The sequence below is a fragment of the Lytechinus pictus genome, chromosome 11 (genome assembly GCF_037042905.1).
Source record: "Lytechinus pictus isolate F3 Inbred chromosome 11, Lp3.0, whole genome shotgun sequence".
NCBI classification, from domain to species: Eukaryota; Metazoa; Echinodermata; class Echinoidea; order Temnopleuroida; family Toxopneustidae; genus Lytechinus; species Lytechinus pictus.
The window spans coordinates 5,294,360-5,312,674 of record NC_087255.1 but is presented as its reverse complement, the minus strand read 5'-3'; the positions used below and the strand labels follow the sequence as shown (position 1 = coordinate 5,312,674).

Genomic DNA, 18,315 nt, shown 5'->3' with positions numbered 1-18,315 from the left:
AACTTGGGAAATTTTATCATGCTCCTGGCGAATCTTTGAAATGTGTCGGTTACTCATGTTACATGATTTGGACATGCATAAAATGAAAAGTCGACATAAGTGAAAAGTGTCATCATACAAGGCTTTTATGAAAGTTGATTATTTCCATTTCAGAGAAGTATATTAGGGAGACAAACTTTGTATATAATTAAAAAATAAAGAACACATGGTTTTTACTAGGGGTGCAGATAAAGTGGTTACTCACGTTACGGTTCAGATGGGCTATACAGTACAAAGACACATTGAGCTCATGTCCACCAACCTATTGAATTGCCCATAGGTTTGAAATTCAATATGTGAATTTGGCCTTGACACTGAAATTTATTTCTTAAACTGGAAATATTTCAGTCCTTGGTGACACTGAATTTCTTACGTATTTACTAAAACAAAAATGAAGAACTGAACATTTTTTTTTACATATAAGGAGCAATTTATTTGTTTCACACACAAGCATATAAAAAAGTACTTGCAAAAAAGAATTGTACTGCATGCACGCCAAGCATAGATAATATAAACTGATTTGGATGTGCATGTAAATAAATGGAACAGCCTAGAAGCAGTACACGAGCATTTTGAGAAGTACTGCAAATCAAGAATTATATGCAAAATATGCATGTATATACATGATAAATTAAAACATTTATATAAAATTTAGTGCCTAATTACATTTTACATATTTATAGGAATAGTTATTTGATTTTACATTCTTATCTACAATATATTGTTTATGGATGGCACAATCATACAATCTTAATGATGATTTATAATAATGTTAATAAGAAAGGCATTTTAACAGTTTACACCACATATGTTTGTATGCAGAATCCCATATTCTGACACAAATAACTGATGAAAATATCAATATGCATGAATACAGAAGTTCAAAAGAACATTTTGGAGTCTCATTAGGATTTTTCATAGAGGGAATTCGGAAAGCTGGGTCAATTTTTCAATCATGCTCGAAAGCCGACAGAAATGAAACAAACGGTACAAATTTTAACATATCAAAATGAAAAGGGATAAGAAAGAAATGGAATTCATTTTAACCAAGGAATATGAAGAGTATTCTTAAATCCATTTGCTGTGACGTGGAATGTAGCAATAAGCTTTGCATTATATGTGAGAAATCAATTTTAAATGAAACTAAAAGAATAGGGTTTTATATAAAGTGATTTAAGTAGGATTACATGTATAAATCATACAAACTACATCATAAAATAATGTACTAATGTTACACAATGAATACACAACATGCAGACTTGATGTAAATGATAGGAGTCTCATGATATCGTAACATTTATCTATTATATCAACAAGTACAATAGCCATGAATCATTTATTCTTTTAGCATACATCTTTTTATTTCATTGCATAGTGAATACATGCGCATATCACATTATGACATAATGTGATATGCACTATACAAGAACTGCGTTATTATTATTATTATAAATAAATCTAATTCAGTGTTGTGATTCTAGGACAAAACCATTTGAATCAGAGAAAAGTAAAGCATTAATTTGCTGAACTTTGACCCATCTCTATCCCCTTCCCCTAAAAAAATCTGTTTTAATCAGCAGGCAATTGCAATTAAACTTGTAGGTGGCAGTGTAACTATGACCTTAATCTCGGGGTTCCCAGCTTTTCAAGAAGACAAAATTCCCTGATGAACTTTAAAAACTCCCTGATAGCCAAATTTTGACGCAAACAGCGGCTGAGATCAGTCCTCAATACATCTCAAATAGCCCAGTCCTTTTAGGGTTAAAGGTCAAGTCCACCCCAGGAAAATGCTGACTTAAATAAATAGAGAAAAATCTAACTAGCATAGTGCTGAAAGTTTCATCAAAATCGGATGTAAAATAAGAAAGTTATGACATTTTAAAGTTTCGCTTATTTTTCACAAAACAGTGATATGCACAACTACATGTAGGTGAGTCAGTCGATGATGTCCATCACTCACTATTTCTTTTGTTTTTTATTGTTTGAATTATACAATATTTCATTTTTTTATAGATTTGACAATAAGGACCAACTTGACTGAACCATATAGTATTAAACAATGCTAATTCCACATGTTTAGGGAGGAATTAATCGTATCACTTGACAATGAGGAGAAAATTAGAATATTTAATATAATAAAATACAAAAGAAATAGTGCGTGGATGACGTCATAGTCTCATTTGCATACCAGCCAGGATGTGCACATAACTGTTTTGTGAAATTAAGCGAAACTTTAAAATGTCATAACTTTCTTATTTCACATCCGATTTTGATGAAATTTTCAGTGTTATGCTTGTTGGATTTTTCTCTATTGATTCAAATAAACTTTTTGTTGGGGTATAATACACATATCGCTTGGTCATTAGAATATTAACCAACACATCTTAGCTTTGTAACAGTCCAAATGATAGAACTGTTCCCAATGCACCTTGTGTGTATAATTCTTACTGATGCCCTTAATGATATGCACTATTTGTTTTATTATATCAGTGTATCCCTGAGCGAGAGCTTGTTACGTTGGGATCCTGTCTCGAAGGTAAGCTAGTAGAGCGACGGTTCCTTTGTTGAGGATGGCTGGCCGTGGGTTCCTAAACCGGTTACCAGCAAGCAAAAGAGACCTGATATACACAAAGGAAGAATAACAAAATGTAAATTCAAAAAAAAAAAACACACGAAATTACATATTGAGGAAGAACTGGTAAGGAAGAAATAAAATACATTTTGCTTGACCTTATATATTTTTTTCTTTTTTCTTTGAAGAAACAAATATCTTTTACCTTTGATATTTTGTATAGCCTCCTTTTAAACTGTCTTCCGTCTCTTCTTTATATTATAGTTTTGTATTATACGTACTGAAACTAAGTTACGGGGGCTTGCCTCTCATACAAGCTTTGCTTTCCTTGGCAAGCCCCTCCGTTCTGTTTTATATAGTCATTATAGTCAAAGTTACTTTAGTTCGCATTAGTTCTCATTGTTTATACCTTACTCCGATTGATGTTGTACTTCAAATGACTATGTATAGTTTGATTTTGTTGTGCCTTGTGAACGGAAAATGAATAAATCTAAATCTAAATCTAAATATCTGTTGAGCTCAATAATAAGACATCGTTTGATGCAGATTGTGAGAAGTTTCTATTTTCTTGGCAAGTCCCAGGGTTTAGAAGAGGACCATAAAACCGGACTCAAAGATTGAAAGGAGAGTTCAAAACACCTGTCATATGTGACCTTCATTGATCTTACGGTGGGTGATTTTTTTCAATTGCAGGAGGGATGAATCCTCTTATCATTCTTCAATAACTTTTCAGAACTGAGTAAGAGAAGCATTAGTACTTGGCCTTATGTGCTACATTGAGACTGAAGATCGTTCACACTTTGGAAAGATGTACGTGTATATGCGATGTTTTAGAGATGAGTTACAGACCAGCAATGATTTGTTTTTATTGATGTGCTTATCCAAGACTGGTGACTGTTCCCAGTTCAGGAGAAACTCTCTAATATCTACCACAGTGATATGACTAAAAGAGTTAATTTACCAGTCTAATTTGCTTACCTAAGACTAGTAACTAATCCCAATTCAGGAGGAACCTCTCCAGGATCTACCATAGTGAAATGACTGAGTGGAGAGTTCATTTACCAGTCAAACTTGCTTACCTAAGACTGGCGACTGTCCCCAGCTCACGAGGAACCTCTAGATATCTCCCCTAGTGAAATGACTGACAGAAGAGTTGATTACCAGTCAAACATGCTTACCTAAGACTGGTGACTGTCTCCAGCTCTGGAGGAACCTCTAGATATCTCCCCTAGTACAATGACTGAGAGAAGAGTTCATTTACCAGTCAAACTTGCTTACCTAAGACTGGTGACAGTTCCCAGTTCAGGAAATACCTCTCCAATATCTACCATAGTGAAATGACTGAGAGAAGCATCCCTTTACCAGTCAAATTATATCTACCATATTGATATGACCGAGGAAGAATTTATCTACCACTCATTTGTGTGCTTACCTGAGACTGGTTACTGTTCCCAGTTCAGGAGGAACCTCCCCAATGTCATTGTTCTGTAGATCGAGTGAAGATATCTTGGTAAGGCGTTTTAGACCAGTCAGGTCTATTTCTCCGATCTGGTTACCATTGGCCAACAGATTCTCAAGATTGGACCAGGTGAAGACAACGTCGGGAATCTTTGTGAAGCGGTTGTAGGAGATGACGAGCTCCCGCATCCCGGTCATTGTCTCAAGCTCGGAGGGGATGGTGCTTAGACCGTTGCTCCTGTAAAATACACATATATGGGAAATGAAATGAATTGAATTTCATCAGTATAAATCAATCAGTTGCAAGTATTGAACTGTGAATAATAAGTAGTTGTAAAAAAGGTATTCAAATATATCAAATATTTTGCAAATCAATCGGGATTCCCAGTGCACTGACTGAATACGGCATGACAGGTAAGATCTAAAGACTTCTTGTTTAAAGAAGCCTGACATTGCAAGGCATTTAGTACTGAAATAGTTAAGTACTATAATTCTAATAGCTTTTTACATATTGAATGATAATAATATCGCACTGAAATGCTCTGTGAACACCCAAACATGAAGACCAAAACAATGAAGGAAATAAAGTTAGCCAAATCTCATCCTAAGCCTGAAAATTCGAGACAAAGACATCAGTATTTATACATTTTGAACTTTGGTAAATAATTTACAAAGATCATAATTCAACTTTAAAGGGATGGTCCGGGCGGAAAATATTTATATCTTAATACATAGAATAGAATTCACTGAGCAAAATGCCGAAAATTTCATCAAAATCGGATAACAAATAATAGTTATTGAAGTTTAAAGTTAAGCAATATTTTGTGAAAACAGTCGTCATGAATATTCATTAGGTGGGCTGATGATGTCACATCTCCACTTTCCGTTTTCTTATGTTATTACATAAAATCATATTTTTTTCATTATTTCATACTTGTGTGAATAATATGTCTCCCTTACAATGAAATAAGTTGCAGCAATAAATATCTAATGCACTAAATCAGTTGCCAATCCAATTTTTCTAGTTCATGGAGGAAAATTCAGTGAATTCTACTCTATTTATTAAGTTATATATACTTTCAGCCCGGACCATCCCTTTAAATGATTGTCAAGTAATGGATAAGTTTACAAACAGCTTAATGAAATAGCCCTAGTCTAACGTGTGAAGGCTTGAAGACCTCACCCTAGATCAAGTCTTGTGATGTTAACCATCATCTGCATCTCAACGGGAAGAGCTGGTATCTTGTTAACACTCAGATTCACATCCACCACAGTTTTATGAAGTAAGATCAAACTGAAACGAGAAATGATTAAATTCAGTTCAATTTAAATTTATTCCAATCAATAAAAATAAACAAATACATACATTCATAGGAAATATTAAATTAAGAGAAGGAAAATAACAATTTAGACAAATTTGGTTTAAGGTGTATTCATCATCACCACCACCACCACCGCCACCACCATCATCATCACCATCACCATCATCATCATCCTCTTCCTCCTCATAATAACATGAATCTGAATGCTTCTAAATGTCATATAATGAGAATCGACTTTGGTAGAGCTATGTTGCCCCCTCTACAATGTAGTTTAAATGGCCAGACCTTGACTGAAGTTGATGCTGTAAAGATCCTTGGCATAAACTTACAGTCCAACCTTAAGTGGAACAATCACGTGAGTGCCATGCTCTCCAAAGCTAGCAAACGATTGTTCATGTTACGATCTTTGAAACCCTTTAAGCTTCCTGAGAAAGATTTGCTTATAATATATACAGGTTATGTGAGGCCGCTGGTAGAATACGCTGTTCCTGCTTGGCACCCTGGCCTCAATAAACAACAGGCCCTCCAAATTGAAAGAATACAAAAACGAGCCCTAAGGATAATATTAGGTGAACGTTACGTGTCGTATCCAAATGCATTGCAGCTAACACAACTGCAGTCTCTTGAAATTCGTAGGCATGATTTATGCTGCAGATTTGCAGGGTCCTTGTTAAAGTCAACTCAGTTCAGGGACTGGCTCCCAACACCCCGTCAGCATAGGTACTCTTCAGCCTTAAGAAATACAGCACTGTACCCAGTGGTGAGATGTAGAACAGAAAGGTACAAGAGGAGTCCTATTCCATACCTTATTGAGTCACTTAATACCTTGTAATGATGTCGGGGAACTCCTTGCACTCTCTTTCCTCTCTCTCCTCTTACTATTCCATTTTCTTCTGTTACCCCTCTCCTTCTTTCTGTTTCCTCTCTCTTTATCTTCCACTAGCTTTTCCTCTTTGCTAGGATTCCCATGTTATTGTTATAAGAAGCTGTTGCTACTTAATTGAAATGTGTGAGATATGTACATGTATCGATAGTGTTGTCTGCAAGTTTTACTCTTCCTCTCCTTCATTTCTTACTATGTCTCCTTCCCTACCTTTCCGCTTATACCCTCTCCCTTCTCTCTTTCTCTCATCTTCATTTTCCTCCTCTTCTCTCTGTCATCCCCCTATTATGTCCACCTTCATTGTCTTGATACTATATTCCTCCATCTATTTTATTTTCTTCCTTTCTCTTTCTTCTTTCCTTCTTTTTCTATATTGCAGTACACAAAACACTTGAGTAATTTCATCATGAAGTCAAGTAATAAATGGTACATGTATAATTGATATTTGAACGCTTTATATACATACACATCCAGTGCAATCTTGTAGTGCAATCAAGCCAATCATGTAGTGCAATTACAGTGAAGTATAACAGGATAGACACGATAGAAGTGTTGCAATTTTGTCTTTTACATTTTTAACGTTTTCTGTTTTTTGATAGCATGTTGTACTTGTAATATGTAATATTTCATATTGTTGGCATTGCATCTATCTTTTCTGTCTCCTATCTCCATTATCTTTTTTCTTGTTTCCTCCAATTTTCTGTTTCTCCATTCTCCCTATCTCTTTTCTCTTTTAAGCCAAGTCTGCCCCGACTATAGGTTGATTTGAATGAATAGAGGTGGATCGGCTAGAATGTAAAATGTTGAGTGCTATGCCTATATATCTCGGTTATCTATTCGTTCGGGTCGACTTTTTGCTGGGGCGGACTTGTTCTTTTGTTAATACTTCGATGCATGTCCAACAATCTATGATATGTTTTAGTACTCCATTCGACCTTGTTAAACGCCTTTTTGTTTAATTACACCGATTTATCGCTCTCTTTATAATTCAATAATACACAATGCTACTCAATGATTTTGCCAATTATGCATTTCTTTTTCCATGTTGTTCATACTGTTTCCGTTTCACACATGTTAAATACTTATTGATTTTTTACCAACCTAATTCCATATCGCCACTCATTTATGTTTCCTGCTACTTTTGCAAGGTCGAATGGAGGTTACTATGTTTTCTGTATTGACTGGCTGTTTTATTTAGTTATTTATTTTCATCTATATATGATATATACCTTGTTTGTATATTTGCGTTTTTTGTCAATTTATATGTCATATTTTTTACCTTGTACAAGCATTTGTAATTCAGCCTTTGACTGCAATGAATGTTTTTTTAGTATCAATAAAGACCATTATTATTATAATCATCATCATTTGCATCACCACCATCCTTTACTTCAATCAGCATTTTCCCCATTCCAAATGGGCACTGACACTTGCATCACAATGACACTCACTTCTTTAACTTCTTTCTGTCTTGATCCTCCTCATTCAGACCATCAACATATCTCTTCTTGTAATCTATGGTCTTCCCTTTCCTCATATGCCATCCACTAAAAAAAATGTATTAACTTACTTTTCTGGTACTTGTGTAAGCATGTTCTTGCTGAAGTTGACGGCAGTGACTCCGCTTTCCTTGGCAGGTTCCCATAAAGAGACTGGTATTGTTCCCGACTTCTTATTACTGAAAATGTCAAAACACACGTGATGAGAATAGAAAGCTATAACCAACCACATGCAGACATGAAAAGATGTTGACACTATAAAAAAAGGAATGTGTACTAAAAAAGTATTTGCTTTCAATTTGTTTTTCATATCTCAATAACTGTACGATATATTGACATTCTAACATTAGAGAAAATAATAACAGTATTTTGATTGCATTTCTACATCAGGTCTTCCAAAATAAAACAATTCCTAAAAACCAGTTCCACCCCCAGATCATGAATCTTTTGACAAGATTTCCCGCAGCACACCTGTAGTCCAAGGTCTTGCCAGCCACTGCCTCTGTCCGGCCTATAACACTTGATGGATCGGAAGCTGACGAGCTGTCGGGTGTATCCTCCGGAGTCTCCTCTATGCGACTCCTCAAGTACTTCATCAGCTCCATTGTGCCCCTCTGTAGAAACAATAGTTCAGTCAGGTCAATGTAAGTTGATCTTTCACAAGTCAAACGATTGCGAAGGACGCAGCCTATCCAGACACGGCTTGAAAAATCTGAATAAATTGTGCGCAACTTTAATGGGAAACAAGCCGACAGCTGAGATGACAGACCACCAAATTTGTCCTCATGATAAATAAAAATATAGTTAGTATTATTATTCATCATTAATAAAAATTGGGGATTTTGTCTCACAATGTCTAACTGAATTGTCAGCTTTGCATAAACTTAATAGATAAGTAACTTTCTTTTCATGAAATAAATTCATCCTGTGATTATAAATGGTAAACTTCCGATTCGTCTATTGCCATCTCGTCCACTCATCACATGGTCTACCTTCATTTAGTCTAATGTCATTCCATCCATCAACATTTCGTCTATAAGCCACTGGTCCAATATCCATTTGGTCCGATAATCACTTTGTCTAATCACCAGTTCATCTAGGACCATTTCATCTCATAACCAGTTGGTCTAATACTCATTTTCTTTTCATTCACTTCGCCCAAATAATGCTTAATCCAATTAGATCAAATGGTATACCGGTATGGACTAAATGGCTTTTGGATCGACTGGTTTGAGACAAAATGGTGAGTGGAGGAAATGGAAAATTAGACCATGTGGAAAGTGGACGAAATGATGGTAGACCAAATGATAGTAGACGAATTGGTAATTGGACGAATTGGCATTAGACCAACTGGAAATAAACCATTATAAATAAGCCGTATTTGAGGTAATGTAGTGAATATTGAACAAGATGAGACTGAATTAGGATTATCAATGGCATTAAATGAATGAAAAGAAGGATTGATTTGGCAATAAGTCAAAAAATAAAGATGGTTTGTGACTTACATTGACAATATCTCTCCTGATACTACGAAGTGGATTTCCGTCTAGAACCATAGCTCTTAGTGATGTTAGATTACCAAGCTTATAAGGTAGACTGAAATAACAAACAATAAAAGGAAATAAACTTCTTCAAAATGATTTGTATCGGGCAATTCATTGTTTTACCAAGAGTGAGTTCTGTCATTCCATTACAAAAATAGATATATGTGAATCCTTGCTCATGGCAGAAAATACTCATTTACTTTTGGTATGCATTATTGCGATGGGTAGATTTTGAAGATGATTACAGCCATTTGATGAATATCATCATTTCGGCCGGCCAATACAAAGCTTAGCGGCTTATCATGTTGTTAATTATATAGTTGATTGCTCATGGCAATCAATGTTATTAGTCAATAAAATCAGCTCTGTAGTGAATCAATGCCTTTGTGCTGTGAGGCTATCAAAAAAGGCATTATATTTGTGTCTAGTCGACAAATCAAAGCTCCATCCTCAAAATCAGAATATTTTTTTTAATATTGGAAATTTCTACAACTAAAGACATTTAAAGAATAATTTCAACAGAATAATAATCAACACTGCTCCCCATTAAAATCCTTGAAATATACATAAAATAGGATTAACAGTGATTACATTTACCTAACGATACAAACTTGAACCCCCCTCCCTCTCTGAAAAAATGAATAATTAATCAAACAAAACAAAATAAAAATAACCTGAACCTTTAAACAACAAAGAAACAAAATTGCTGGTAAAGATATCTACATGAAAAAAAAAATCAAGGTTAATTCACCCCCAAACCCCCCCCCCCAACACACACAACAAAATCTTTAAAAAGGAGGTACAAATTATAAGTACCTTGAAACATTATTGTTGGCAATATTGAGTCTGGTGAGAGTAGTAACCTTTATCATGTCTTCGGGAATGGTGGTTATCTTGTTATCTCTCAGATCTAATACATTGAGAGATGATAGGGACTGAAGCAGCCCAACACTCAGCTCTGAAATATTGTTATTACCAGCATGGAGTTCCTAGAATAAGCAAGAAACATAAAGTCACTAACAAATTTTATTGAAAACACAATAAAAAACCAAAGCTAATAAAAAAGTCAGATATAAGAAATTGACTTTGGTACCAGATTTTTTCCCCAAGTATAATTGTTAGGAATGCTATAAAGAATACTTAGACCCAAAGTTAGCATTTTAAGAGCTTTATTTAGTGAATCGCAGCAAAAGGTACAATTTCATGCATTAATTTGCATAATAATATAAAATAAAATACATAGATTTAGTGAAATTTAGCTATGCAATCACATAGTTTATGTCATTTTCTACCATCAAGAAAATTTTTGTTGCCAGGCGTCATCCCATCTGTGTCTTTGGCCAAGATCATGGGGGTGGGGGGGGGGGGGGAGGGGAGCATAATGGCAGTCAAATACATGAAAATATGATAGATTTGGAATTGATCATAAGTTTCTTGCAACACTTCATGAATCTTAGAATGACATACCTTCAGATCTTTGCATTTGGTGAAAGGAGGTAGAGATGTAATTTTGTTGGACTTTATATGGAGCTGCTCTAACGATGACATGTAACCCATCTCCTCGGGTAGTGCAGTCAGTCTGTTGCTGCTCAGTTCTAGCATCCGAACTCCTGCAGAAAAAAAATAGAATGGCGAGGTTTTGCTCGGGGGTGTGAAAACGATGAAGATCAAAGTCCGATGCACTCAAATAATTCTTGCTTAAGGCCGTTTCAAAACCTCTAGGCCTCTATACAAATGTGTGGTGAATGTTTGCAATGCACAAGCACAGTGGCAGGTTGATGCTTGAAGGGAACTATTGGAGCAAAACATTCCACCTAGACAGTACATTGATGTAGATCTAGTCAAGGCCTTTGAACATTTCGACAAAAAACAGTCAGCCTGCTCAATTACCGGTGTTCTTACTTATACTGCACTATATCTATTTGGCCCAATGACTTGTACCTTGCAACAATCCAGCATGACAAAGTAGATATATCTACTACTTATAATAAAGTAGTCAATTAAGATTCGAAACTGTTTGTATACGTAGTTAATCAAGTAAAATTACTGCATTATTATTTTTTCTTTTCTTTTATTATTTATACTGCAATGAATCAATTGAAATGATGATTGCTGATTGATCCATGGTACATTTGTTTCGCCAAATTAACTGTTGCCAGTTTCAGTTGTATACTTTCTTTTTATATTCTTATACTGACCTGGATGGAGGTAAAGGGGTGTGGGAAGGAAGACCTGTGGGTCATGGTAATTTAGTTAAGCTTTTCCAAACCCAGGCAGCCCCTTCATCTCTATTCCAGGTCCTTTGTACTATGTCACCTATGTCCTATTGTTTACGTAATTTGTATTGTACTGTAATTTATGTATTTTGAAATGCCGAATAAAGAATAATAACATCAAATATCCAGACAAAGGTTTTATCTTCCACAATGTGGCCTTACCTTTTAGGTTACCAATGGTCGATGGGACCAGCAGTAGTTGATTCTCGGATGTGTTCAGACTCTTCAATTTACGCAGGCTCCCGATTGATTCAGGCAGATCTCTAAGCTGGTTATTAGATACATCCTACAACGTAAAAAATAAAACAAATTTAAAACTTCTGTCAAAGTATATGTATTCAACACTTATATTGAGGATTAATATTTTTAAAGGTTACTAAATGTAAACCAGAAGGGAAAATAAAATACAGCCCCACTCCATTTTTCATTATATTTTTTTCTTTTCTGTGAGTATAAGGATCGCTCCCTCCCCCAGCACACACTCTCTCAGCATGACCTGACCACTGTAGTGATGTGTTTTACACTCCAACATAACTGGGAATTTAAGTATGATTTTTAGTCACACTTAAATCTTTGTGAAACATCCCCTTATTAATTTGAGCTTGACTTTGAAGTATGACTTACCAAGTTTTCCAGGTGGTTAAGGTCACCTAGACCATCTTGGAGAACACTGATCTTATTATGCTGAACATGAAGGAAAAGAAGATCATGGAGCTGGGATATCTGTGATGGAAGCTCTGTTAAACAGTTGTGGCTAGAGAAGCAATGAAGAAAATAAAAGTTTAGTATTCAATGGGGAATCTTAAGAAAATTTTTACTCTTTTCTCCATCATATTTGCATGTTTCAATAACACCAAACCAGGGGGGGGGGGGGGTGTTTCACAAAGATTTAAGTACGACTTAGAGTCGCACTTAAATACTGATGCGTACATATAAAACGTGCAATCTTATTGATCAATATGCAGTAGTGTGCATCCTCTTGGCATGATCTGACCAATGCAGTCATGCCTTTTATAACGCATGCAATCAGGCCTTTAAGTGCGACTGAAGTCTTAATCTAATCTTTGTGAAACACCCCCCTGAATATATTTCTTTACTCATCACATTCATGTACACTACATAAAGATGTGTCTCTTACTTCTGACAAAGTGCCTTACAGAAAGTATGAAGCTTACGGAGGCTAAATTGCCCTCAACCCCTAGTATTTTGTCACTGGCAAATGTCAAAATTCAAATTGTGTAGAATTTTTTTTTCTCATAACCACAGGGTGTAAGTAGAAGATGATCAACTTTTTATAACCTGTAAAATATGCTTTCAAGTTAATATTTTGCTCTTACCTTATATTCAATCTCTGCAAGTTCCGGAGTTCTCCAATCGCGGTTGGCAAAGAAGTTAGCTTATTGTCGTGAACCTACAATAACAACAATAATGCTACCTTTCACATTACAGTTTTAGATACTTCATCAGTAGGGTGATAAACTGTCAAATCAAGGTTTTTTAATTGGTCCCATGGGACCTCTTTGACGCTACCACACTGCACTATCTTCTGAACTTGAACTTCACTATGATAGTGAGGCGTGGCCTTCACGGTAAGGTAACAATGTAACTTCAATAATGATGATGATGATATTGGTAATAACAGCAATAACAATATTATAACTATGATGATGGTGAGAAGTGAGAACAATGATTAATAAAAGTGCTAAAAATAATGAAGATCATTGTAACAACCACCAAAACAATTAAAGGTCAAGTCCACCCCAACAAAAAGTTGATTTGAATAAAAAGAGAAAAATCCAACAAGCATAACACTGAAAATTTAATCAAAATCGGATGTAAAATAAGAAAGTTATGACATTTTAAAGTTTCGCCTTAATTTCACAAAACACTGATGACATCACTCACTCACTATTTCTTTTGTATTTTATTATATGAAATATTCAAATTTTCTCCCTGTTGTCGTGTGAATCAACGATTAATTCCTTCCTGAACATGATCAATTAGCATTGTTTAATACTACATGTATATGGTTCAATCAAGTTGGTCCTTATTGTCAAATCTGTAAAAAATGAAATATTGTATAATTCAAACAATAAAAAACAAAAGAAATAGTGAGTGATAGACATCATAGACTGTCTCATTTGCATGTTGGTCAATTGTGCATATAACTGTTTTGTAAAAAATAAGCGAATCTTTGAAATGTCATAACTTTCTTATTTTACATCCGATTTTGATGAAATTTTCAGCATGATTGTTTGATTTTTCTCTATTTATTCAAATCAACATTTTTCTTGGGTGGACTTGACCTTTAACAATAAAATCATAGTGCCGTCTAGCTGTCTCTGATCTATTTTATCTGTAACTCATTATTCATACATAGTGCACTTAACTTACATCTAGCACAGTAAGAGCAGGCAGCTGTTGGATATCATTTGCGAGTTCTTCGAGTTTGTTTGAAGCGAGAATGAGCTTCACCAATTCAGTCTGATCCCACCATCTCTCATCCTGGTTGTCCAATGCTACGTTCTTTGCTTCAGGGGGGACGTCTATGTTGATATTCCATACTGACTGAGGAACTGTGAGGTAAAGGATAAATTCCGGTTGTGGTAACGATTTCAAAATGCGTTGAAGCAGAATCCAATGTACTACCCAAGTCTTTAAGTGCAAAATGATTTTGGTAGAAAACGTGCAGTTTTGCACCAGCCAAATTCGAGAGAATTTCCCACACCAGTAACTGTTCGCAAATGTCATAGCAAGTCTCTCGATTATATTTCAAGGTCAGTATGCCAACCGATTTTTGGAATATCGCAATCAGGAACGGCTGTATTTCGAGATCATTGTCAAATTCTCATTCAGACATCGCTTCGCTTTGCCATAGTTTTGACATGGACTAAAGTTAGCGACTAAAAGACCTACCTGCGGCAGCTCACCCATTTGTTCACATGATTTTGGTCACTAACTTCAGTCCATATCAAAATTAGGGCAAATCCAAGTGAAGCTAAGCTTCCTAAGGCGATGTTAGATTGAGAAATCCAACGATGACATAGAACAAAATGCAGCCATTTCCGATCGCGATATTTGGAAACGCAGTGAGCATATTGTTATTCACCTTGAAATGTGATTGAGATTTGACAGACCTGCCTGCTATGACATTTGCGAACAATTACTGATTGAGAAATTCTCTCGAAATCGGCTGGTGTGAAACTGCTTTTTACATTAGGTCTACTTTACCGTACGTCATCGATTGGTTGGTGCTGATATGAAAGGCTAAGCCAAACTGTGCGGCCCAAAGGCAAAGGTAAGGATTAGACCAAAAGCTTTGGTCTAGGTTGTTCCGCTGAACTCCGTTGGCTCCACTCACCAAATACAGAGACAGAAGATCTAACTCAATCTGTACAGGGACTCAATGGCCATAAGTTTATTGTATTAATTCGGATAAACCAGGGAAGTGAGAGTTGGGCGACAGCCGAAGTAAGTCACTGTTTTTTCCTTTTAAGTTTATTTTTTTCTGTTTTGGTGCATTTCAGGCCAAAACGGAATAATAATCCTCATTCTGGTCCAGTTCTTTTTATATATTTTTATGAAATAAAGACAAAAATCAGCGGGATTTGTTCACCCCCTAATGGCATGAATGGTGGCTGCACGATCGCTACCTCGGGCGAAGTTCGTGCAGGCTCCACTCCACTTCACTACTGCTACACTACGCTCCACCTACCCGAACTTCGGGACGGTGAACTCGATCGGATATTCCGAGTGACAAAGGTGGGATGGAAATGTTATTTATTGTAAAAATTATAGAAAAAAATATAACGAGAAAGTAAAATAGCTTAATTTCTTACTCTTCGCCCGTATTTCACTCCGTGTTCATCCTCCGGTTATCCTCAAAATTTGTGATTTTGGGCCAGTATCTTTTTCCTCACACCTATTATTCACGGCCGATTTCAAAACATCGCATGCGATCAATCGGTCCCAGTGCGCAGGTCATCGCAAAACATCGCATGCGATGTTTTGAAATCGGCCGTGAATAATACGTGTGAGGAAAAAGATACTGGCCCAAAATCACCAATTTTTAGGATAACCGGACTATGGACAGAGTGAAATACGGGTGAAGAGTAAGAAATTAAGCTATTTTACTTTCTCGTTATATTTTTTTTCTATAATTTTTACAATAAATACCATTTCCATCCCACCTTTGTCACTCGGAATATCCGATCGAGTTCACTGTCCCGAAGTTCGGGTAGGTGGAGCGTAGTGTAGCGGTAGTGAAGTGGAGTGGAGCCTGCTGCACGGACTTCGCCCAAGGTTGAAGGTACACGATCGCTAACCCAGAGAGCTCCAGCCCGCGTAGCGGGCTGGAGCCCAGACGCTCAGTGTACAAACGGGCATTCAGGTGAGAGTACCGTGAAGTTTGGTCAATATCATTTACATAATACATAATTTAAACAGAAATTAAGCACTTACCACGATTGTATGGATGATAGTCTAACGAGTGGCAGTTTCCTGACATCGAGGCACAGACTGGAACCTCAAAAAACGATCAGTTCTGTCGCGGTAGCTCTCCTCTTTCAGAATTCAACACAAAATGGCCGATCGAGACCGAGGCTAGTATAGCACTAGCGCATATAGACTTTGTCAAATTCGCGCATGCGCCCTACACCCTCTCGAACGGCCATTTTGCTATGAATTTTGAAAGAAGGAGAGCCACCGCGACAGAACTGATCGTTTTTTGAGGTTCCAGTCTGTGCCTCGATGTCAGGAAACTGCCACTCGTTAGACTATCATCCATACAATCGTGGTAAGTGCTTAATTTCTGTTTAAATTATGTATTATGTAAATGATATTGACCAAACTTCACGGTACTCTCACCTGAATGCCCGTTTGTACACTGAGCGTCTGGGCTCCAGCCCGCTACGCGGGCTGGAGCTCTCTGGGTTACACGATCGCCTGCCATCTGTGTACGAGGAGAAAAAAAAGAAAGGTTAAGAAATGAGCAGGACAAGTGGAATGTCGCTGGCAGCAAGGGCAGTCTTGCCTGCAATACACAATTAAATATCAGCAGTGCAGAATTTTAAAACACCTTCCATTACATGAGTCATGACTCGGCCGAGGCCGAGTACAGTTTAGAAATTAGAGATTTAATGATACAGACATGAATGATAATATATGGGACTACAATGTAAACAACGTCTTTACCAGTTGTGAGTGAACGGTTAGATAAATTCAATTGTCCACTGGAGCGTGCTTGTTTGAGGATGACATTCGAAACACCTTTTCCATCATCTTCCTTATTATTATTGGTTCTCTGAAATCCAGCTCTGGGATTGAAGGGCTGCCTCCCACCACGACGAGACATTTTCGAAAAGTGCCACCTGCGACGTGTTCAAAATGACATCGACAAGCGATTGCATAACAAATTCGCGCGGCTGGCTTGGCTGGATCTCTTGCTTACACCTGTCGCTAGCTGTCGAGCGAGCGCCAGATTTCGAAATTGGGGGTAAACGGGGTGTGGTCCAAGGGGCGTGGTGATACCTTTGTGTACAATGTTAATGTACTAGTCCTCAGAAAATGATTGTGGTTCTTTAGGGATACTTTCTCCTCTTTCCGCCTTCTTCTTGCATTTTCATTTTCTTTATTATTTCAACACTTAAATTTTCAACAAGTTAACAGGCAAATATTCCGTCTTCTATATTATCTATATATCTAATCTATCTATCTATATATATATATATCTCTCTCTCTCTCCATCCATCCATCTCTATCTATCTACCTGTCCATCCATCTATCAATTTATTCACGTTTTTATCCATCTATTTCATTAATTTATCTATCCATGAATGCATTTTATTCATTCATTCATTCACTCACTCATTCAATCCATCCGATCATCTATTCTTATAATTCTTTTCTTCATTTATCCACTAATACATCCATACATCTGTCCATAACACTTATCCATTCATCCATCCATCAATCCATTTATCCATCCATCCATATTCCATCCATCACTCCATTCATCTAGTATCCATACATTCATTCATTCATTCACTCATTCATTCATTATTCCATCCATCCAATCATTTATTCATTTATATATTTATTATTAATTTCTTCATTTATCCACTAATACATCCATACATCCTTCCATAACATTCATCCATCCATCCATCAATCCATCCATCCATCCATATCCATCCATCCATCCATATTCCATCCATCACTCCATTTATCCATCCATCTATCCAACAATTAATTCATTTATCCATCCATTCATTATTCCATCCATCCAATCATTTATTCATTTATATATCTATTATCAATTTCTTCATTTATCCACTAATACATCCATACATCCTTCCATAACATCCATTCATTCATCCATCCTTCCCATCCATCCATCCATATCCATCACTCCATTCATCCCTCTATCCAACCATTCATTCATTCATCCATCCATTCGTTCATTCATTATTCCATCCATCCAATCATTTATATATTTATTAATTTCTTCATTTATCCACTAATACATCCATACATCATTCCACAACATTCATTCATTCATTCATTCATTTATCCATCCATCCATCCATCTATCCATTCATCCTGCCATCTACCCAACCATTCATAATTCATTCACACATTAATTCACTCATTCAATGCTTTAGATAATGTCTGTTACATACATGTACAAAAACATTCTATCTCTGCCCATTTCATAAGGACTT

The 18,315-nt window shown here is 36.3% G+C and overlaps 1 protein-coding gene across 1 annotated transcript; it reads right to left on the bottom strand.

Moving 5' to 3' along the window:
- Positions 1–444: 444 nt before the first annotated feature.
- Positions 445–17,325, bottom strand: LOC129271330 (leucine-rich repeat-containing protein 40-like). Its single transcript, XM_064106473.1, has 13 exons — positions 16,787–17,325; positions 13,988–14,169; positions 12,931–13,004; positions 12,218–12,347; positions 11,756–11,879; positions 10,785–10,927; positions 10,134–10,306; positions 9,279–9,369; positions 8,245–8,387; positions 7,845–7,952; positions 5,253–5,363; positions 4,044–4,307; positions 445–2,657 (listed from the first exon to the last, which is right to left on the bottom strand). Exons 1-13 carry the CDS (start codon positions 16,944–16,946, stop codon positions 2,552–2,554), a joined length of 1,809 nt encoding a protein of 602 aa, XP_063962543.1. The 5' UTR covers positions 16,947–17,325; the 3' UTR covers positions 445–2,551.
- Positions 17,326–18,315: the final 990 nt, after the last annotated feature.

Bases quoted from the DNA above. Each gene is read 5' to 3' on its own strand.
- LOC129271330 (XM_064106473.1), bottom strand. From the start codon at position 16,946: ATGTCTCGTCGTGGTGGGAGGCAGCCCTTCAATCCCAGAGCTGGATTT. The intron at 13,005-13,987 runs GTAAGTTAAGTG...TTGTTATTGTAG, and splicing joins CTGCTCTTACTGTGCTAGAT to GTTCACGACAATAAGCTAAC. The intron at 4,308-5,252 runs GTGAGGTCTTCA...TGTATTTTACAG, and splicing joins ATCACAAGACTTGATCTAGG to GAGCAACGGTCTAAGCACCA.